The sequence below is a fragment of the Typopeltis vanoorti genome, chromosome 18 (assembly GCF_054136105.1).
Source record: "Typopeltis vanoorti isolate ZY-2024b chromosome 18, IOZ_Tvanoo_1.0, whole genome shotgun sequence".
NCBI lineage: Eukaryota > Metazoa > Arthropoda > Arachnida > Uropygi > Thelyphonidae > Typopeltis > Typopeltis vanoorti.
The window spans coordinates 47,616,271-47,631,720 of NC_143566.1; the positions used below are offsets into that span (position 1 = coordinate 47,616,271).

Consider the following 15,450-nt stretch of genomic DNA (forward strand, 5'->3'; position numbering starts at 1 on the left):
ATGTTTTACTTGTTCTATAGGTTCTCCATTCACAACACAGTTGATATTTTCAATATTTCTGCCTATTTTCATTGTCTTTTTCTTTTTAATGTTGACCTTCATACCACGTCTATTACAACAGTTATTCACTTTAGTCAGGGAATCTTGCAGACTTGTAGCGTATTTATTTAGAAGTATAACATCATCCGCATCATCCAATTTTGATATCATGTTTAATACACTTTCCTTCATAATGTGATCCATATAGATAATGAATAACAGAGGAGATAATGTACATCCTTGTCTCACACCAGATTTAACATTAAACCATGTCCTCTTGTCTGATAACGTTATAATATATAATTCAACAAACATTGCTTTATATTTTGTTATTGTAAAACAAAATGATTTCAACTGCTTAACAGCTCATGTGTTGATGACTGATACATAATTTTCCAAGTTAAAAAGTGAGGCTGAAGCTGTTTGGTAGATGACGTTATCAGAGTTGCCACAAAGCTTGTAAACTTTCCTTATGTTTGAGTTAAGAAAGGCATTCATTACATCAGCTGTTTTATATGCAATTTAAAATTCTTTTAAAGCAAGGTTGTCGGTTCTACGAACATATTTCATCTTCAAACGGTCGTCTACAAATCTACTTACCGAATCGTGTAAGCGTATACAATGGCATGTTTACTGTGGAGTAAATTTACGAGAAAGTCAACTGTGCGTATCCTCCTCTAGCAGCTCACTGTAATTACAGGTTAAACACAGGGGTTAGTCATTTCATGGTTCCCTAATTTCTCCGCCCAGAATTGCGTAATATGGAACCCCCATACGTGCATTTTGCCAGCCTCTTCCGTCGTATTTCGAAACTGATTTTATTTAAACGAGTATCTTTGCTGAAGCAAGGACATTTTTGTTGTCGGCAGAAGGGGCAAGCTTATGCGAGGGGGGGGGCACTATGCTCGTGGAGCCACCGACGTTTTCATGCTATCATTTTCGACTAAAGCCTTCGGTGATGGAGGCCCCTCTGTGGTTAAGCAGAAATAAAGCGAATACAAAACATTTTTACAGCCGTGTTTTATTGTCGACGAGTTCAGGCCAACTTCCCAGCAACTATGCTAATCCTGGCAAACTAATAGATGCACGTGAATAGGCGTATTTCAAGTCCAGGCTTGGACTAGTACAAAACTCCGTTTGCCAGCGGCGTGGAGTCGTAAATCTATGCACCTCGCGAGTTTTATATCCTTGATTTTCACACCGGCGAAAGGTTATTAAGCATGTCGAACAGACGGTGATGCAAAGGCGCCGGCGTGTAAGCAGACGACAAACCAACACGACGACTGCGGATTTTTTTAGTATATGGATTCTACCCACACCCTGGCATGAGATGAGATTCTTTTTCTTCTCTCTTGATAGTCTTTTACTTCGTTTCCACCCTTGCGGCTCTTCCGAGTTCATAAACTTAAGAAACAGATAGTGATGGTAAAGATGATCTGTTCTCCATGTTATTAAGATGAAAAACTCGTTTATAGCGCACTTTGCTTACATGGTGCACACCCTGGCCCAAGGGAAAAAGCACACGTGCCTAAGAGGGCCCGAAGTTCAAGAGAGAGGCAAGATAAAGGAAAATTAAGTGCATTTTAACACCGAACATAAAAGCAATCGCTAAGAAAGGTATATTACAAGAAACGAAGGTAGTAATGCGTAATCACTATGGTGGATTATCTTTTTTTTTTTTTATTCGTCTAATCTTTCGTTGGAATGCAATTCTGTGACATTCTAAGAAGTAATTAGGTCCAATAGTTCTTTGAAGAAAGACTACAGAATGAGATTTGTAATAAAAACTTACATTTGTCTAAAACAAATTGAATCGTACTATAGGATCTACATTATATATGTAGATGTATATATTGAATCGCGTAAGTTACCTTATTAGGAATAAGGTAACTTACGCGATTTTTTGAATTTACAGACCTGACTGGTTACCTAAATTTATTTTTAAAATCATGCAATTATATTTACGATGTACAATCAACGTATTTTAGTATCAAACCATCTTCTTCTTCCCTTTTGCTTGCTGTATAGCAGTAAAATTTTTTCGGATTTACTTTGGCCTCTTCATCTGACTTCTTTCCCTTATCCAATTTTGCCTACAGAATAATATTCTTTAAATAGATCATAATATTATCTAATTTAAAAAATTCACCTATTTAACTCATCAAACATTCATTTATTTTAAAGACTGTGTATACGCGCGAGCGGAATGCACACACAAATGGTCAGCACATGGGAGTGAAAATAGTGTTCTGCAAAGACTCAACCACAGAGTTATCAATGCTTATATTTCGAAAACTACTTAGAGGTAATAAATTACCTCTAAGTAGTTTAAATAAATTACATACCGAGTCTTAATGAAATTCTTCCTGGTCCTACTTGACATATTAACATCCCGATGTGGTCTAGGAAAATAAATGTTGGGAAATCTCGAAAGCCAAGTGTGTGTGTGTGTGTTTCTGGCTGATCTGAGGTATAAAAACCCCTCAGTTTCAGGGAAAAATATACCATCGCCATCGGCTAACTGATCTTCAATTAAAATGCCTTTTCTTCAGGCGTAATCATTTTAACTCGCAGATGGAATACCGATCAATGGCTGAAATGAGAATTGTTGAGTTTACAAGAGTAACGATAGATGAGCTATTTGCAACTGGAATGGTCTTTATCCTGCACAAAGACAGTCCCAAAAGGGAGTCGTTGAAGATGGAAGCAGTCAGAAATGCAATGGGAATAAAAGCAGATGATGGGGGGGGGGAGAACTTCCTTAAAGCGTGTGTGAAACGATGCAAAACATAAGGAGAGCAACTTCGAAAATAAACAGCAATCTGGAGTTAGTTGTCCAAGAAGGAGGAATACGAGAAAGTTGCAGTGAGAGGGGGGGAGGGGAGGGGAAAGGTTTGCTTGAAAGAATAGTGAAGAGTTCGCTTTCATCTAAGAAAATAATTATGAAAAGCAGAGTGCACTAAAATTAAAGATAATGAAAAAATCATCAACAAGCGTTGATATTTGAGCTTTCGTTAATGACTTTACCGAAGATTTATATGTTGAAACATGCCAAGCAATAGACGTATCGTATGTAAGTAATGTATCATATGTAATCAAATGTATGTATTATATGTAATAACTGTAACAAAAGTATGCAATATAGAGTGATTATATCCATTGATATTATATATATATATATATATATATAGTGTAAAATTGCAAAGAAACATCATAATGAAATACCTGAATCATTATGAATATTATAATAATATACGTCGTAAACAGTTATCGTTATTATTATTATTTAAAAAAACTTTATGTACGAGAAAGTATTTGTTATGCATAATTGTGTTCATATAATCTATGTAATTTATCTGAGAAATAATAAAATGATACAAAGATAATAATAAAATGATAAAAAAATTACTACCTGTCCTACAATGCCGATGATGGCTTCATCTCCCCCCCCCTTCCAACCATTAATTAAATTAGTTGCTGTTCAGAACTGTGGTGATACAGGAATTTTAAAAACATGTCAAGAGCGCATTCACTTGAGAATATTTTTTTCGTGTTTTGTATCTTTTAATAGTTCAATTATGCATTCCACCTATAACTTTTCAGTGTCTTATGTGTGTGTTTGAATGTTTTTCCTCATTTACAATTACCAGAATCAATTTTTATTATTGCTGACTTATTTTATCTCTACCTCCATTTTAACGCTATTACATATGAGATTTTTCCCCCTGAATCCTGTTCGGGTGTGAAGTTAACAAATAACTCTTTGCTGGACGAACGAGGATTTAGATAATCCGAAAATTAGCTCTAGCGACCAAACATAAAAAAAAAATAAAATAAAATAAGATAAAAAAAAAAAGATTTTTTTGTTTCGCACGAATCTCTCTGATGATAATGATTATCAGAAGAGCTTATATGAATAGAAAAATAAACTAAACTTCGTAGAATTGAATAACTCGTGGGCAGAACCGCGAATATGTTTTCAGTATCTTACTATATAAATTAATGAACGTAGCGATATATGAATTGTTATAGTAATATATAAAATTATGTCTTAGCCCCAAATCACAATACGCCTTTACTTTTTTTGCTCATCGTTGCAAACAACTTAACAGTTCTGCTAATTATGCAACTGTAAAGAAACCCTTTGTACTATTTTTGCATAACTTTATTTTCAGATTTTTCTTGAATAGGATATAAGAACCTATTAGATTTATTTTGTCTGTATGCATGTTATTCCTTGGGATTTCGTTTGAACAGATTTTATTCCTTAACAGTATTTGGAATCGCTACAAAAAATTGTACGGACATCTCAATATTCATTTTAATTAGTCCATTTACAAATAGGATATTTTAAAAATTGATTCGATTGGTATTAATTTGATATTTACAATAACTACTAAAATTTTTCCAGTGCTCTTAATTTTGATTTGACTCTGACCATAGATCATACATAGACCACAAATAACTATTTATGTTCAACCGTGTGATATGACATCACTGTCAAGTCTTTTTTTTTTTTTTTTTAATAATTGCCTACGATCATTTTCCTGTTTCCTAATCCTTTCCAAAATAACAGCATTCTGTCATGACATAAGTGTTGGCATTTCCTCTGGATCAGTATTAAGTAGATCAGCGAATGGCCCTTCGATGGGAAAAGATCTGAACTTTATTTTGGTCATCACCGAGAGAAATCATTACGTAGACATTTTTCAGGTGAGGTGAATTAATCGCTTACATACAGAAGTAGCCAGGCGTTTTCTTCCTGGTGATTTTTATAGTACAGTACAGATGGGGTGGATCTTGGAGTAGCCTCCACAGCAAGTCCTTGGAGTAGAAAGTGTCATGTAATAATTATAAAACAACATTTTCTTCTAATGACATTCGAACCATCTATGACAGGTGAAATTTTAGGTATTTATACGAGACTGAGTTCAGACATCATTCACAGAATTTATTTACTAGAAAACTCAGATGGAAAATACTGACAACTAAGAAACAAATGCTTAAACGAAAAAGCAAAATATTTTCCTTTGGGGTGCACGTGCTCATGTCTTCAAAAACAATCTCCTGAAAACAAGAAGAGTTGAAGAAACTTTTATTACGTAATTTCCATCGAAAAATCTTAGTGTCATCATTAGAATGATATTGTTTTACAGTATAAATGAATACAAATATTAAATCAAGCTTTTTTTTTGTCTCTCTCTCTCTTATTTCGCAATGGGATTTTTAAAGCCATCTTCTGCAAATTGATAATTAAGTAATTTCATTTTAGTAATATTTTCAAAGAGCTAAGCAAATTAAGTATAATTACTTTGAGAATTCCAAATTGTCTGTGTTCCTTTGGAGATGTGGATTAATTGATTTAACACATAACCCAGGAGACACCCGTTAAAAAGAGAATTAATGTTATGCGATGAGTGGCGAGTAGTTAAAAAAAAAGGGTTAATCAGCACCACTAAAGTAATTGGGCCCAAATTTAATTATTTGATTACGTGATGTAAAAGTTCATTTTTTTCCCCTCCTTACTCTTTCACTCTTTCGAAAACCTTCAGTTCCTTAAAATCAGTTATCTAATAACATAAAAAAAAGCAGATAAAACTCACTTCAAAAAGCATTCTTCTTGTTCTTTCAGTGCTATCAAGAACACCGTCTTTTACCTAGCTTATAAGTTACACGTAATCAGTAAGGGACCCTCAACTATTCTGTCTTTGAAAGTACAATATCCTGTTGGCTTTATTAAATTGCGTCAAACAAGGGTGAGTGCTGTGGTTTTAGATAATTGACAAGTAGAACGAAAAAGTGATATTATTAGTGAACCACGCGACACGAGCCAGTGTCACTTTTTTCACGAGAAAAGATCCTTCGTTTGTCTGAGGCTTCAGTCAGTGTGTCAAAAGAACAAACGACCACAACAAATTGCCTGCTAATCTTATTATCGATCACAGGGTTCTGTCCCATTTTTCTCCGTCCCTGAAATTGAGTTTTTATTCTTTTTTTTTATACATATTTTTCTTTTTTGCCTTTGACAACTTTTCGACAGTAATAGAGCCACTGTCTGACCGACACCTGTAAGTTAAGCCTTTTATTTGTGACGTTAGCGGATCGACCGTCACAACTTAGCATAAATAGATCATGTTTAGTATCACTGATAGAATTTGTATAGCGATTCAGCCTTCTTGAGAAGGATGCATTTTCCTTCTTACAATCCATCTGTGTTGTAGTTAGGATATGAAAAATTCATGGTGCGTTTTCTTCTTACACAAACGTCTTGTAAAAGAGGATATATGAAGATGATCTGACATTCGAGTATAATGACTGTTGGTGGCTTATCTTTCTAGGAAATAATATGACATTTACTAAGGACATTTGAGTTCGTAATCCCGGGAATTTAAATATGGGTAGGTGATTTATTTGATTGATCCCTTTTCCGATTAATAACACATGGTTTTGAACATCAGGAACACTTTTTGGCATTCTAAACGCTTCTTAATATACCAATTAAAAGACTTGGCGGAACCTCATTACTTTGGTATCCGGGAACAGTATTAGCCATGTATACAGCATGTTTCTAATTATTGCATTTCAGCTAACATTACTGAGGCGTGCATCCAATGATAATGCTTCATTTTGATACGTAGAGGAGAAATAGGCAATTTATTCTGTAAACGAAGATGATGACCGTAGAATTGAGTTGTATGTAGGGTTGGCAGTTTACTCGAATACAAGAATAGTTCTCTTTTGTTGATAGATTCTATTTTATTTCATATTATGTTATAGTTAATTCAAAATTAATCTTGAATCAAGAATATAAATTTAATTTTTATGGCATCAATTCGGTTATTAAATAATTAAATGTATTAATCGTTGAAAGAAATTCCTTCAATGGCTATTAAAGTATTTTAAGGAAAGGATCCAGAATCCTTTTCATATACAGCTTGGAGTTTAATTCATTCCTCCCCAACCGCTCGGTCCTCCAAATATCATATAAAAACCTATTAAAAGAAATAAGTGAGTGCCAAGGGGAGAAAAAAAAAACAGCGTTTTAAACCTCATTGAGAGTTGTACTCAGTAATAAAATTTTGGCTCAGTTATGATCAGTGAACAGTTCATTATACATTATACTTAACCTTCCCATTGTACTAATATAATTATTACTATACTAACCTACTACAACGTTTTATGAGCAGGACACACACACGAAGATATAAGATAAATTCTTTTTTTTTTTTTTTTTTTTGCTTGAGTGTGTAGGTAGTCATAGCGCACTAAAATATTGTCTGCTTCGTTCTTAAAAAGTACGGGTGGCATATTTGTGGCGTAAGTTGGACACGAAAAGGTAGAACATTTTGAATTTGTGGCTATCAACATTGTGCTGCTTCTGGTGGTCCTATTTCGTTTTTAAACTGTCCCGTGCAAGCAGCACCTTTAGCCGCCATCCTTGGTAGTCAACTGAATGATTCAGTTCTTCTGGTATGTGAATCTAGCTGACCGAGTGGATAACCTCTGCTCTCCGGTAGGTTTGAATGCGAAATCTTGGATATGGATGTTTGAAAATCTTCTTGGGTGGTAAGTGAATTTGCAATTCACTTACCACCCAAACTTCGTAACGTTTTTTTTTTTTTTTTAATCTGAAGTTAAGTTAACCGGTTTCATACGGAAAGTCGGGTTTTTCATCTTAGGAAAACAAGAAAACCGATCAAACCAAACTAAACCCAGTGTGAGACCTCCATTTTGCATACTGGAGAGAAGAAATAAGTTAAAAGCTTCATGTTCGATCTCTAGAAAGAAGCTCCCGAATGAACTGAGTACTAAAATATATTTTTTGCAACCCTTCGTGAGTAGGATATACATAAAAATAATAAATAAATAAACGGAATCGTTTATGTTATTATACAATGATGCGTCTACCAAATTCATTGTTTGATTCTGCAATCCTCTTCGTATTGTATTGCTGACTATTAGCAGAACTCTGCAACATAATAAAGTAGATGCTGCATTGATATCAATGGTTGTAATTTCTAATTTTTTCGATTAATATCTAGAATCGCTTCTCATTCTCTCTGAACCATCCGATTGAATCCAAATTTTGAATTCAAATTTGGGCTGAAATTTTTATGTTAATTTACAAAATTTCAGTAAAATGGGTTTTATTTTCATTGTATGAAGCTTCTCATCTTTAAGTTGTAAGCGCTCGACAGTTTTTCTTATGACAATCCCATCTACGAAAGGCTGTGAACCTACAGCATTTTAGTTCTGTGGGTCGACTGATGAATTTTTGTTGTTTCTCCTTCAGAATTCTGAAAAATACAAATGAATGAATCTCTGTTTAGTTAAATCACTAAAGGTCAAAACCATCCACTTTCTCTTTTTTAAGAGATCGATGACGTGCTGTCACTTTTTTTTCTGTATTCATAATTACGAACATAATCTAAAAATCTCAGTGGTCTCATCAAGAACTCGACAGAAAGTCCTCCCTTCCTCAAACAAAGTGGGCCTCCTTTTGCCTAAGCCTTACCACGTGACTGCTTTATGCCCATGCATATAATAACTCCATTTTTAGCCATCAGCGTTGTTTTTATCGCTTTAGATTACAAAAAAGAACTGATTGGCTCCTGATGGATTTCATCAGTGCCCTTTTGAAAGGAAAACTTTCGTATAACAATCAACAGCAGTTTATTAAATCGGTTAAAAAATGCCATTTCAACAAAAGCTCGTACATTTTATGTATTTAGGTTTGGCACATAAAGTAAGAATTACCTGAATTGAATAACGATGTAGGCAAATTATGTATTTGTTTGTGATATGAACTTTAATTTCATCTTATAGACAGACCTAGTAACCCAGACTTTTAAAAATAAGTACGGTATATTGTCTAAGATATATACGTGAATCAAACATAGATAAGCCAGTTATTTTGTTGATTATTATCTATCTCGGCTCATTGCTCTCTACCACGGGAATCATATGGAGGAAGTAAGAAGACTGATTACGATCGGAAGATCCCTAATGACTCAGTCACCAAAATCGGGAAGAATAAAGAAAATATTTATCAATGTTTGTATAATGATCAGACTGGTCAGATCCTCGGTCTTTTCTGTGGTTCTTAATGGCTCAGAGTCTTGAAACACAGAACAAGGCGATTAAGGAGATCGATGCTTTTGAAATGTAGGCCTGGAGAAGGATGCTTGGAGTTCTTTGGAGAGAGTAAAGAACCAGCGCCTGAGCATCAAAGATCAATTAAATCTTGAAATGAGTTCTGCAACATGGTAGAAAGAGGAATCCTCAGAATTAATTTGGATACATCTCAAGAAGAGACAGAACACTGGAAAAATTCTTCGCACGGGGCAAGATGCTATGAGCTATAAGAAGAGGCAGGCCCGTGGGAGATAGCTAGATCTAGTTCCTACTCTTACTGGACTAAGGTTGGAGAATGCATTTAGAATGATAGAAGACAGACAGAAGGCGAAGACATACATCGGGGCGCAAGTCCTCAGCCATTGTGAGATTGACTAAGAAAGAGAAAAAAGGAAATTATTTTGTTGATGACTAACTCTTTGTTGTACACAGCCCTCTAATGGGATAAGTTAATTTAATTTAAGATATTTCTAAAATTAAAAATAAGAGCATATACCTATAGCGTACATTATATTATAATTATACTGTCATAATATAATTGTAAAGCACATTTTTTTTTAGAATTAATTTAAAATTTTGAAATATAGATTATAAGTAAAATATAAGTTACGTTGTTGTTGTTTCTGATATCTATCTATCTATCTATATATATATATAATAAATTGCTTCGAAACTTAATAAAAGTAGTTAGTTTTTTGCAGGCTGCTTCTGAAATTATCAAACAAAGCAAAGAGAAAGCAAAACCTCTACTGGAGATTTAATACTACTCGAACTGTAAGAAGAAGGCACTGTAGAATTATAATTTTCTTCATTGTTTTTTATTTTTTGAGATAAGGGGTGGGAGATATCGTGCAGTTAAAGTGACGAATGGAATTTTTTATCCCATTCCACAGTTTAGCAGCTTAAGCTGAGACATTCTTTCAGTTATATGCCACATAAAAGAAAAATGCTCAGCTTCTATAAGGAACCAGTTTTCAAGCCAACTTTTGAAAACATCGGATACTTTTTTCCACCTGATTTCATCCTTTAGATTATTTTTAATGATGAGATTCTGTTGGGTATTTTAAGCAAATCAAAATGAAAGTCATATAATAAATATATCGAAGTATTGAGTACCTTGAATACACGTATATTACACTGCATGCTTATCAAAGTTTGGATAAGCAAACAGGAGGAATGCTGCTGTTTCCTTTGTATTTTTCTTATATAAATAATCAATATTTCAGTTTCTAAAAACAGAAAGTAATGGAGATTCGACAACAGTGATGTGGAACTATGATTTTTTTTCCCCGCATCTTGTATGATATTGAAACGTGTCATATTTCCAAATGTCTCATGTGATTCAAAGGCCATGCTCTCCTTTCTAGTTATAATTCTCACATCCTTTTCCATCATCTCTCGTCTGTTAATAGTTGTTTGGATTTGTGACCGAAAAAACGATCTAAAAAGCCAGTGTATTATGTCTGTTAATCTCATGTGTTGTTCTGGCAGGTTTGCCTGTTTTGGTGGATGAAAAGGTCGAGTTTCTGGTAGGAAAAATCCTGCAACCTCCGTTTGACACCGGCTGTCTATGACATCGGATCCCTTTCTTTATTATCGTTCGAAGATAAACAGAACAAGAACAGTGAAACTAAATGATTTTGTCCTCCGTCCTTGATTAATAAATTCGTCTTTGCTTTAAATGCAAGTAGGTATTCACATTATTATCTTATGATGTATTAAAGTGGTTTGGGAAATGTCACCGATTTTATATATTTTTCATGTATCGTGTTTGCGTACCAGCTGTGAAGCAGTTTTTTAAAGTTTTTTTTTTCGTTATAAAATCTTACCGAATACAGAATTAATTGTCCTTCTTACAGGTTTTATACTCGTATGAGTCTTGTTAAAATTTCTGCGTTATGGAGTAGGGGAAATAAAGGCGTTCTTTTTTTTTTAAAAAAAAAGTGTAAAATATTGTGTGCAATTTTTTTTTAATATAGTATATTATTTTATATCAGAACATTAGTATAATATATTACTATCCTGGGTGGGCTACGGTTAGAGATTCCTGCAACTTATTCTAGAGGCGTCATGATATTTTTGAAGCTATTTTCAAGCCTGCAATAAGAAGGTCTCACGCCGGGCGATGACAGACATTCACAAACATCATCAGTGTCCTCACGCTGTTGGTTGGAGACCGAGTACATTATCTACTCCGCCGGCCAGCCCATTTTTTTTTTTTTTTCAATGCCGTAGGTCTTGCTGAAGAATTTATATGATTGTTTTATTAAATTTATTAAAGCCCCTTTAAAACAACCACTTCTGATTATCTGATAAAAACATTACGAATTCATTCATGTAAATACTTTGATTGCTGAATATTTTATTTTTAAAGACTGGGTACAATTCAAAGTATTATTGAAATTAGGATACAAAATACCTGCAATAATATTTATTAAGATGGGTTAATATTAACTCTCATAAAACAGAATCAATCGGAAATAAGTATATCCAACGATAACCTTTCCAAAGAAGAGAAGAGAATATACTTAAGTGGCTAAATTAATATTTAATCACGATCTGATAGATAATAGTATACCTGGTTGGCCGAGCGGGTAGTATAATTATAAAAGACGGAAGTGAAAACATTTTACACTGGATTCGCCATTAGAATAAAATCGACACCCACAAGCATCTCATTGTTATTTGAGTAATTAGAAATGCGTTAGCCAGAAAAAACTCAAGACCAACAGTATCGTATAAGCACCTCTTGTAAATCCTTAATTATAGATCATTAAACTATTATTACTGTACTCAAAACGTACAGTGGAAGTGTTAATCTGTTGGAGTATCCGCTTTCTAGCGCGCGGGCAATTAGTTTCATTGCCACTGGGCAACATGGATATTGGTGAACGTCTATAAATGGTGAATGTCTGTAACTGCGTACAGTTCAAAGTGATATTGAAATTTGGATACAAAATACCTGCAATAATATTTATAAAAATGGGTTAATGTTAATCTCATAAGATAGAATCAAATAAGACCACCATCCCACTAATTGGAAGCCTGATATGGCCTTGAAAATATTCCCTCTAGAGCAAGATTTCTGGATTACTTAGCCCTTAACCAATCCACGTTCGATATGTTTATCACCTTTCGTGGGTGAGATTGAAATAATAATAAAAAAATTACACCAAAATTAGAAAATCTTAAAGATTAATAGTACATTCTGTCGCTGACATTTATCTTTAATGCGTATTGTAAAGAATAATCCAGAAAAAATTTGGTGACCACTCTCTCTCTCTCGTAGCTGGTCCTTGCATACACACACACACGCCAAGAGGTTATGATGTATGAGTATGACACTCCTCCACATAAGGCTCCGATGCTGTCTTTTAGAATGTACATTGCAGATATATTAATACTACAGATTACAGGTTTCAACGAGCTTCGAATTTATTTATTTATTTATCCCCCCCCCTATTTATGCGTTGCTTTAGTGAACAGTGTAGATTTCTTGCGATGGTAAAGAGGTGTGATATTTTTTAAACTTTTATACTTTGTATACTCAACAACGAGTTTTTGCGAGGTAAATTAATAGTGTGATTCAACAATGATTAGAGATTCAAAGAGTATCACACACACGCACACACAAAGTATATAATGTATAGGAAACTGCTTCAGTTTTAATTCTGACGATGGGGAGCCCATATAATCACAAACTATTAAATGCATATACGTAAATTTTGAATCGAAAGTGCTAGTTTTTTTTTTATTATTATTATTTAAATCAAAAGATCTACTGAAGTAATCAGCATCATCTGCATTAAGCAGACTCAACATCGGATATGCGTACAGGATTGATTCGTAAACTACTCAGTTACCTGTGAAAATATCAGCGTAAATGTCACGAAAAAAGAGATGTCTTAGTACTCACCATGGAGCACTCAGCGTCCAGCCGAGCATACTTTGGTTTCCATCCTTATCGACACCTAATTGCATTCTTCGCCACTAAGCGCCGGAAATTCCGTTGGGGGAGCATTACTGGTAGAAGAATCTCACCTTTTGACTCCATAACATTTAACGGGCGAAGAATAATGGACTGGTTCCCCTTTCACCGTAAAATTACTGTTGAGGACTCACGTCATGAATTCCAAATGGAATTCTGGAATTCTTCCCCCGGCAGTGGTTCCTTTCCGCCTTCGTTCTATTCCCTCGTGATTTTTGTGTTGAATCGTTTATTATACGTTATCCGATCGTGGTTTTAGTCACCCCTGTCTTATTCAATTGGACCTAGGACAGCTTTCGACCTTTAGAAAGATAGTATCGTCGAAGAAAGATAGGTTCGATTCTAATTGCTGATTGGAGAAACCTTTTCTGGGCCTTTCTTCTGCGAGTTCATAAGTAAGTCGATCTCTGGTACTGCAAATAGTTTTCTCTCGCGGAAACTCGAATTTTTTAACTCACCATATTAAAAAATCGACCATATGACCATAAAACTCGCCGATACATATATATTTGGATTTGGGACCACGAGATGGTGGCAGTTGTCTGGTGTTCTCTTTCTCTCTCTGGAAAGCTCTTATTGAAAGCTTTGACTTTGGTTGTCACCGTAGATTGGCTGTCTACCTGTCTTCAGAAAGTTAGGACTACAAGAGCTCTGCCTGCTCCCTTGGAGAATAAGAGGTTCTAGGAGATTTATTGTTAATAATAATAGATGTAAAAATTAAAAAGATGGTAGGGTTTTAGTTATTTTACGCTTGTTGAGAGAGAGAGAGAGAGAGAGGGATGACCTCTGAATTAAAAAAAAACAAAAAAACAGTTATTTTTTTCTGATGCTAGTTTTTGATACAATCTGTCTTTCGGTAAACCTTTATTTAAATTTCAAAAAATGTCCAAATTCTAATAGCTAGAGGTAGTCCACCATCAGAATCTTGAATGAATATTTGAAGAAATGAACAATTTTAATATCAGCAAAATTCTGTCCAAAACGTAATAAAGTTTCTATTTTTTATTTGACGAAGCAGAAATTATAGAAGCTACAACCACACGTGACAAAGTAGCACTTCCCAGAAAGAAGTTTTCTTTGAAATGAAGAGAATAGACTCTCCTCTGCCTAGCGAAGGAGAGCTTTATATTAACTGCAGTAGCGTCATCTGGAGTTCAATCCAGGAAATTCACCTTTCATAGATGTATTTATCTTTCAGTGTCTGTATACCGTTTTTGCAATAGCATATCGACTTTTTATGATTGAACTTAAAAGCATGTGGTATTTCAGATAATACTTTCGACCTGGTGACGTAATTAACAAAAAAGAACTATTTGAATCGTTTACTGTTACTCTTTTTGCACTTCTTTAAATGCATTCCAATTTGAAGCCATAAAATCGAATCCTGCTGTATTTTTTATCTTGTTATATTCTTGTTTTTTGCTTTGTTAAATTTCGTCTACGGATGTTTTGTTATGATTTATTTTTAGATAATAATATCAAGCACTTGGATCATTAACTTTAATAAAAATAATGCGATGACATAATATGACTAATTTTATTAAATCGAAAAAAAAACCCAACATTCTCTTTATCAGTTTGATTTGCTCTTAAATTTAATGGAACAATCAGAGTACTCGTAATTTAGTCCAAATAACTGCTGTTAATTTTCTTTTATGTTAATTTTAAATATAGCTCCTTTTGAAAAAAAAAATGTTTAAAGGATATATTAAAGATTCATTTCGAGAAAAATATTCTAAAATATTTCAGAAATAGTTGATTTAGCGGTAAGATTTATATCGGAAAGAGTATGTGCCCGCACACAAACGTGTTCACTCTGTCGAATGCAAGCGGCCTCGGACAAGTTTTATTTGAAAGATAAATATTTATACTGCGAGGTTTTATTAAGGACTCAAAATTACGGCGTAGTAATCGTGAGGTAGACCGCTATAATTTTTATAAATTATTAAAGAAGATGTAAAAAATGAATAACTTCAATGGATCACGGACCCTTCTCTTCTGATGAAAATGCATGCTTCGAATACAGTCGCGTGGAACCTTTCTCGGCGTTTTTTTTTTCTTTTTCGATTAAAGTTGCATAATATTTCATTTAGAGGTAACAATGTGTGTGTGTGTGTGTGTGTGTGTGTGTGTGTGTGTGTGTGTGTGTGTGTGTGTGTGTGTGTGTGTGTGTGTGTGTGTGTGCGCGTGTGCGCGTGTGTGCGTGTGTGTGTGTGTGTGTGTGCTAGGCAATTAACTACTACAGAACCTAAATACGAAGGCATTTATTTACCTATACAAGTGAGCTG

General features: G+C 34.3%; 1 protein-coding gene across 1 annotated transcript in view; it reads right to left on the bottom strand.

The window, feature by feature from the left end:
* Positions 1–2,007: 2,007 nt before the first annotated feature.
* Positions 2,008–15,450, bottom strand: part of LOC150096634 (T-box transcription factor TBX20-like) — a 93,403-nt gene continuing 79,960 nt past the window's right edge. Inside the window, exon 6 of the mRNA XM_090408438.1 lies at positions 2,008–2,132. Within this exon, the coding sequence (XP_090264564.1) occupies positions 2,119–2,132 (14 nt within the window). The 3' untranslated portion in view covers positions 2,008–2,118. The remainder of the gene's footprint in view (positions 2,133–15,450) is intronic.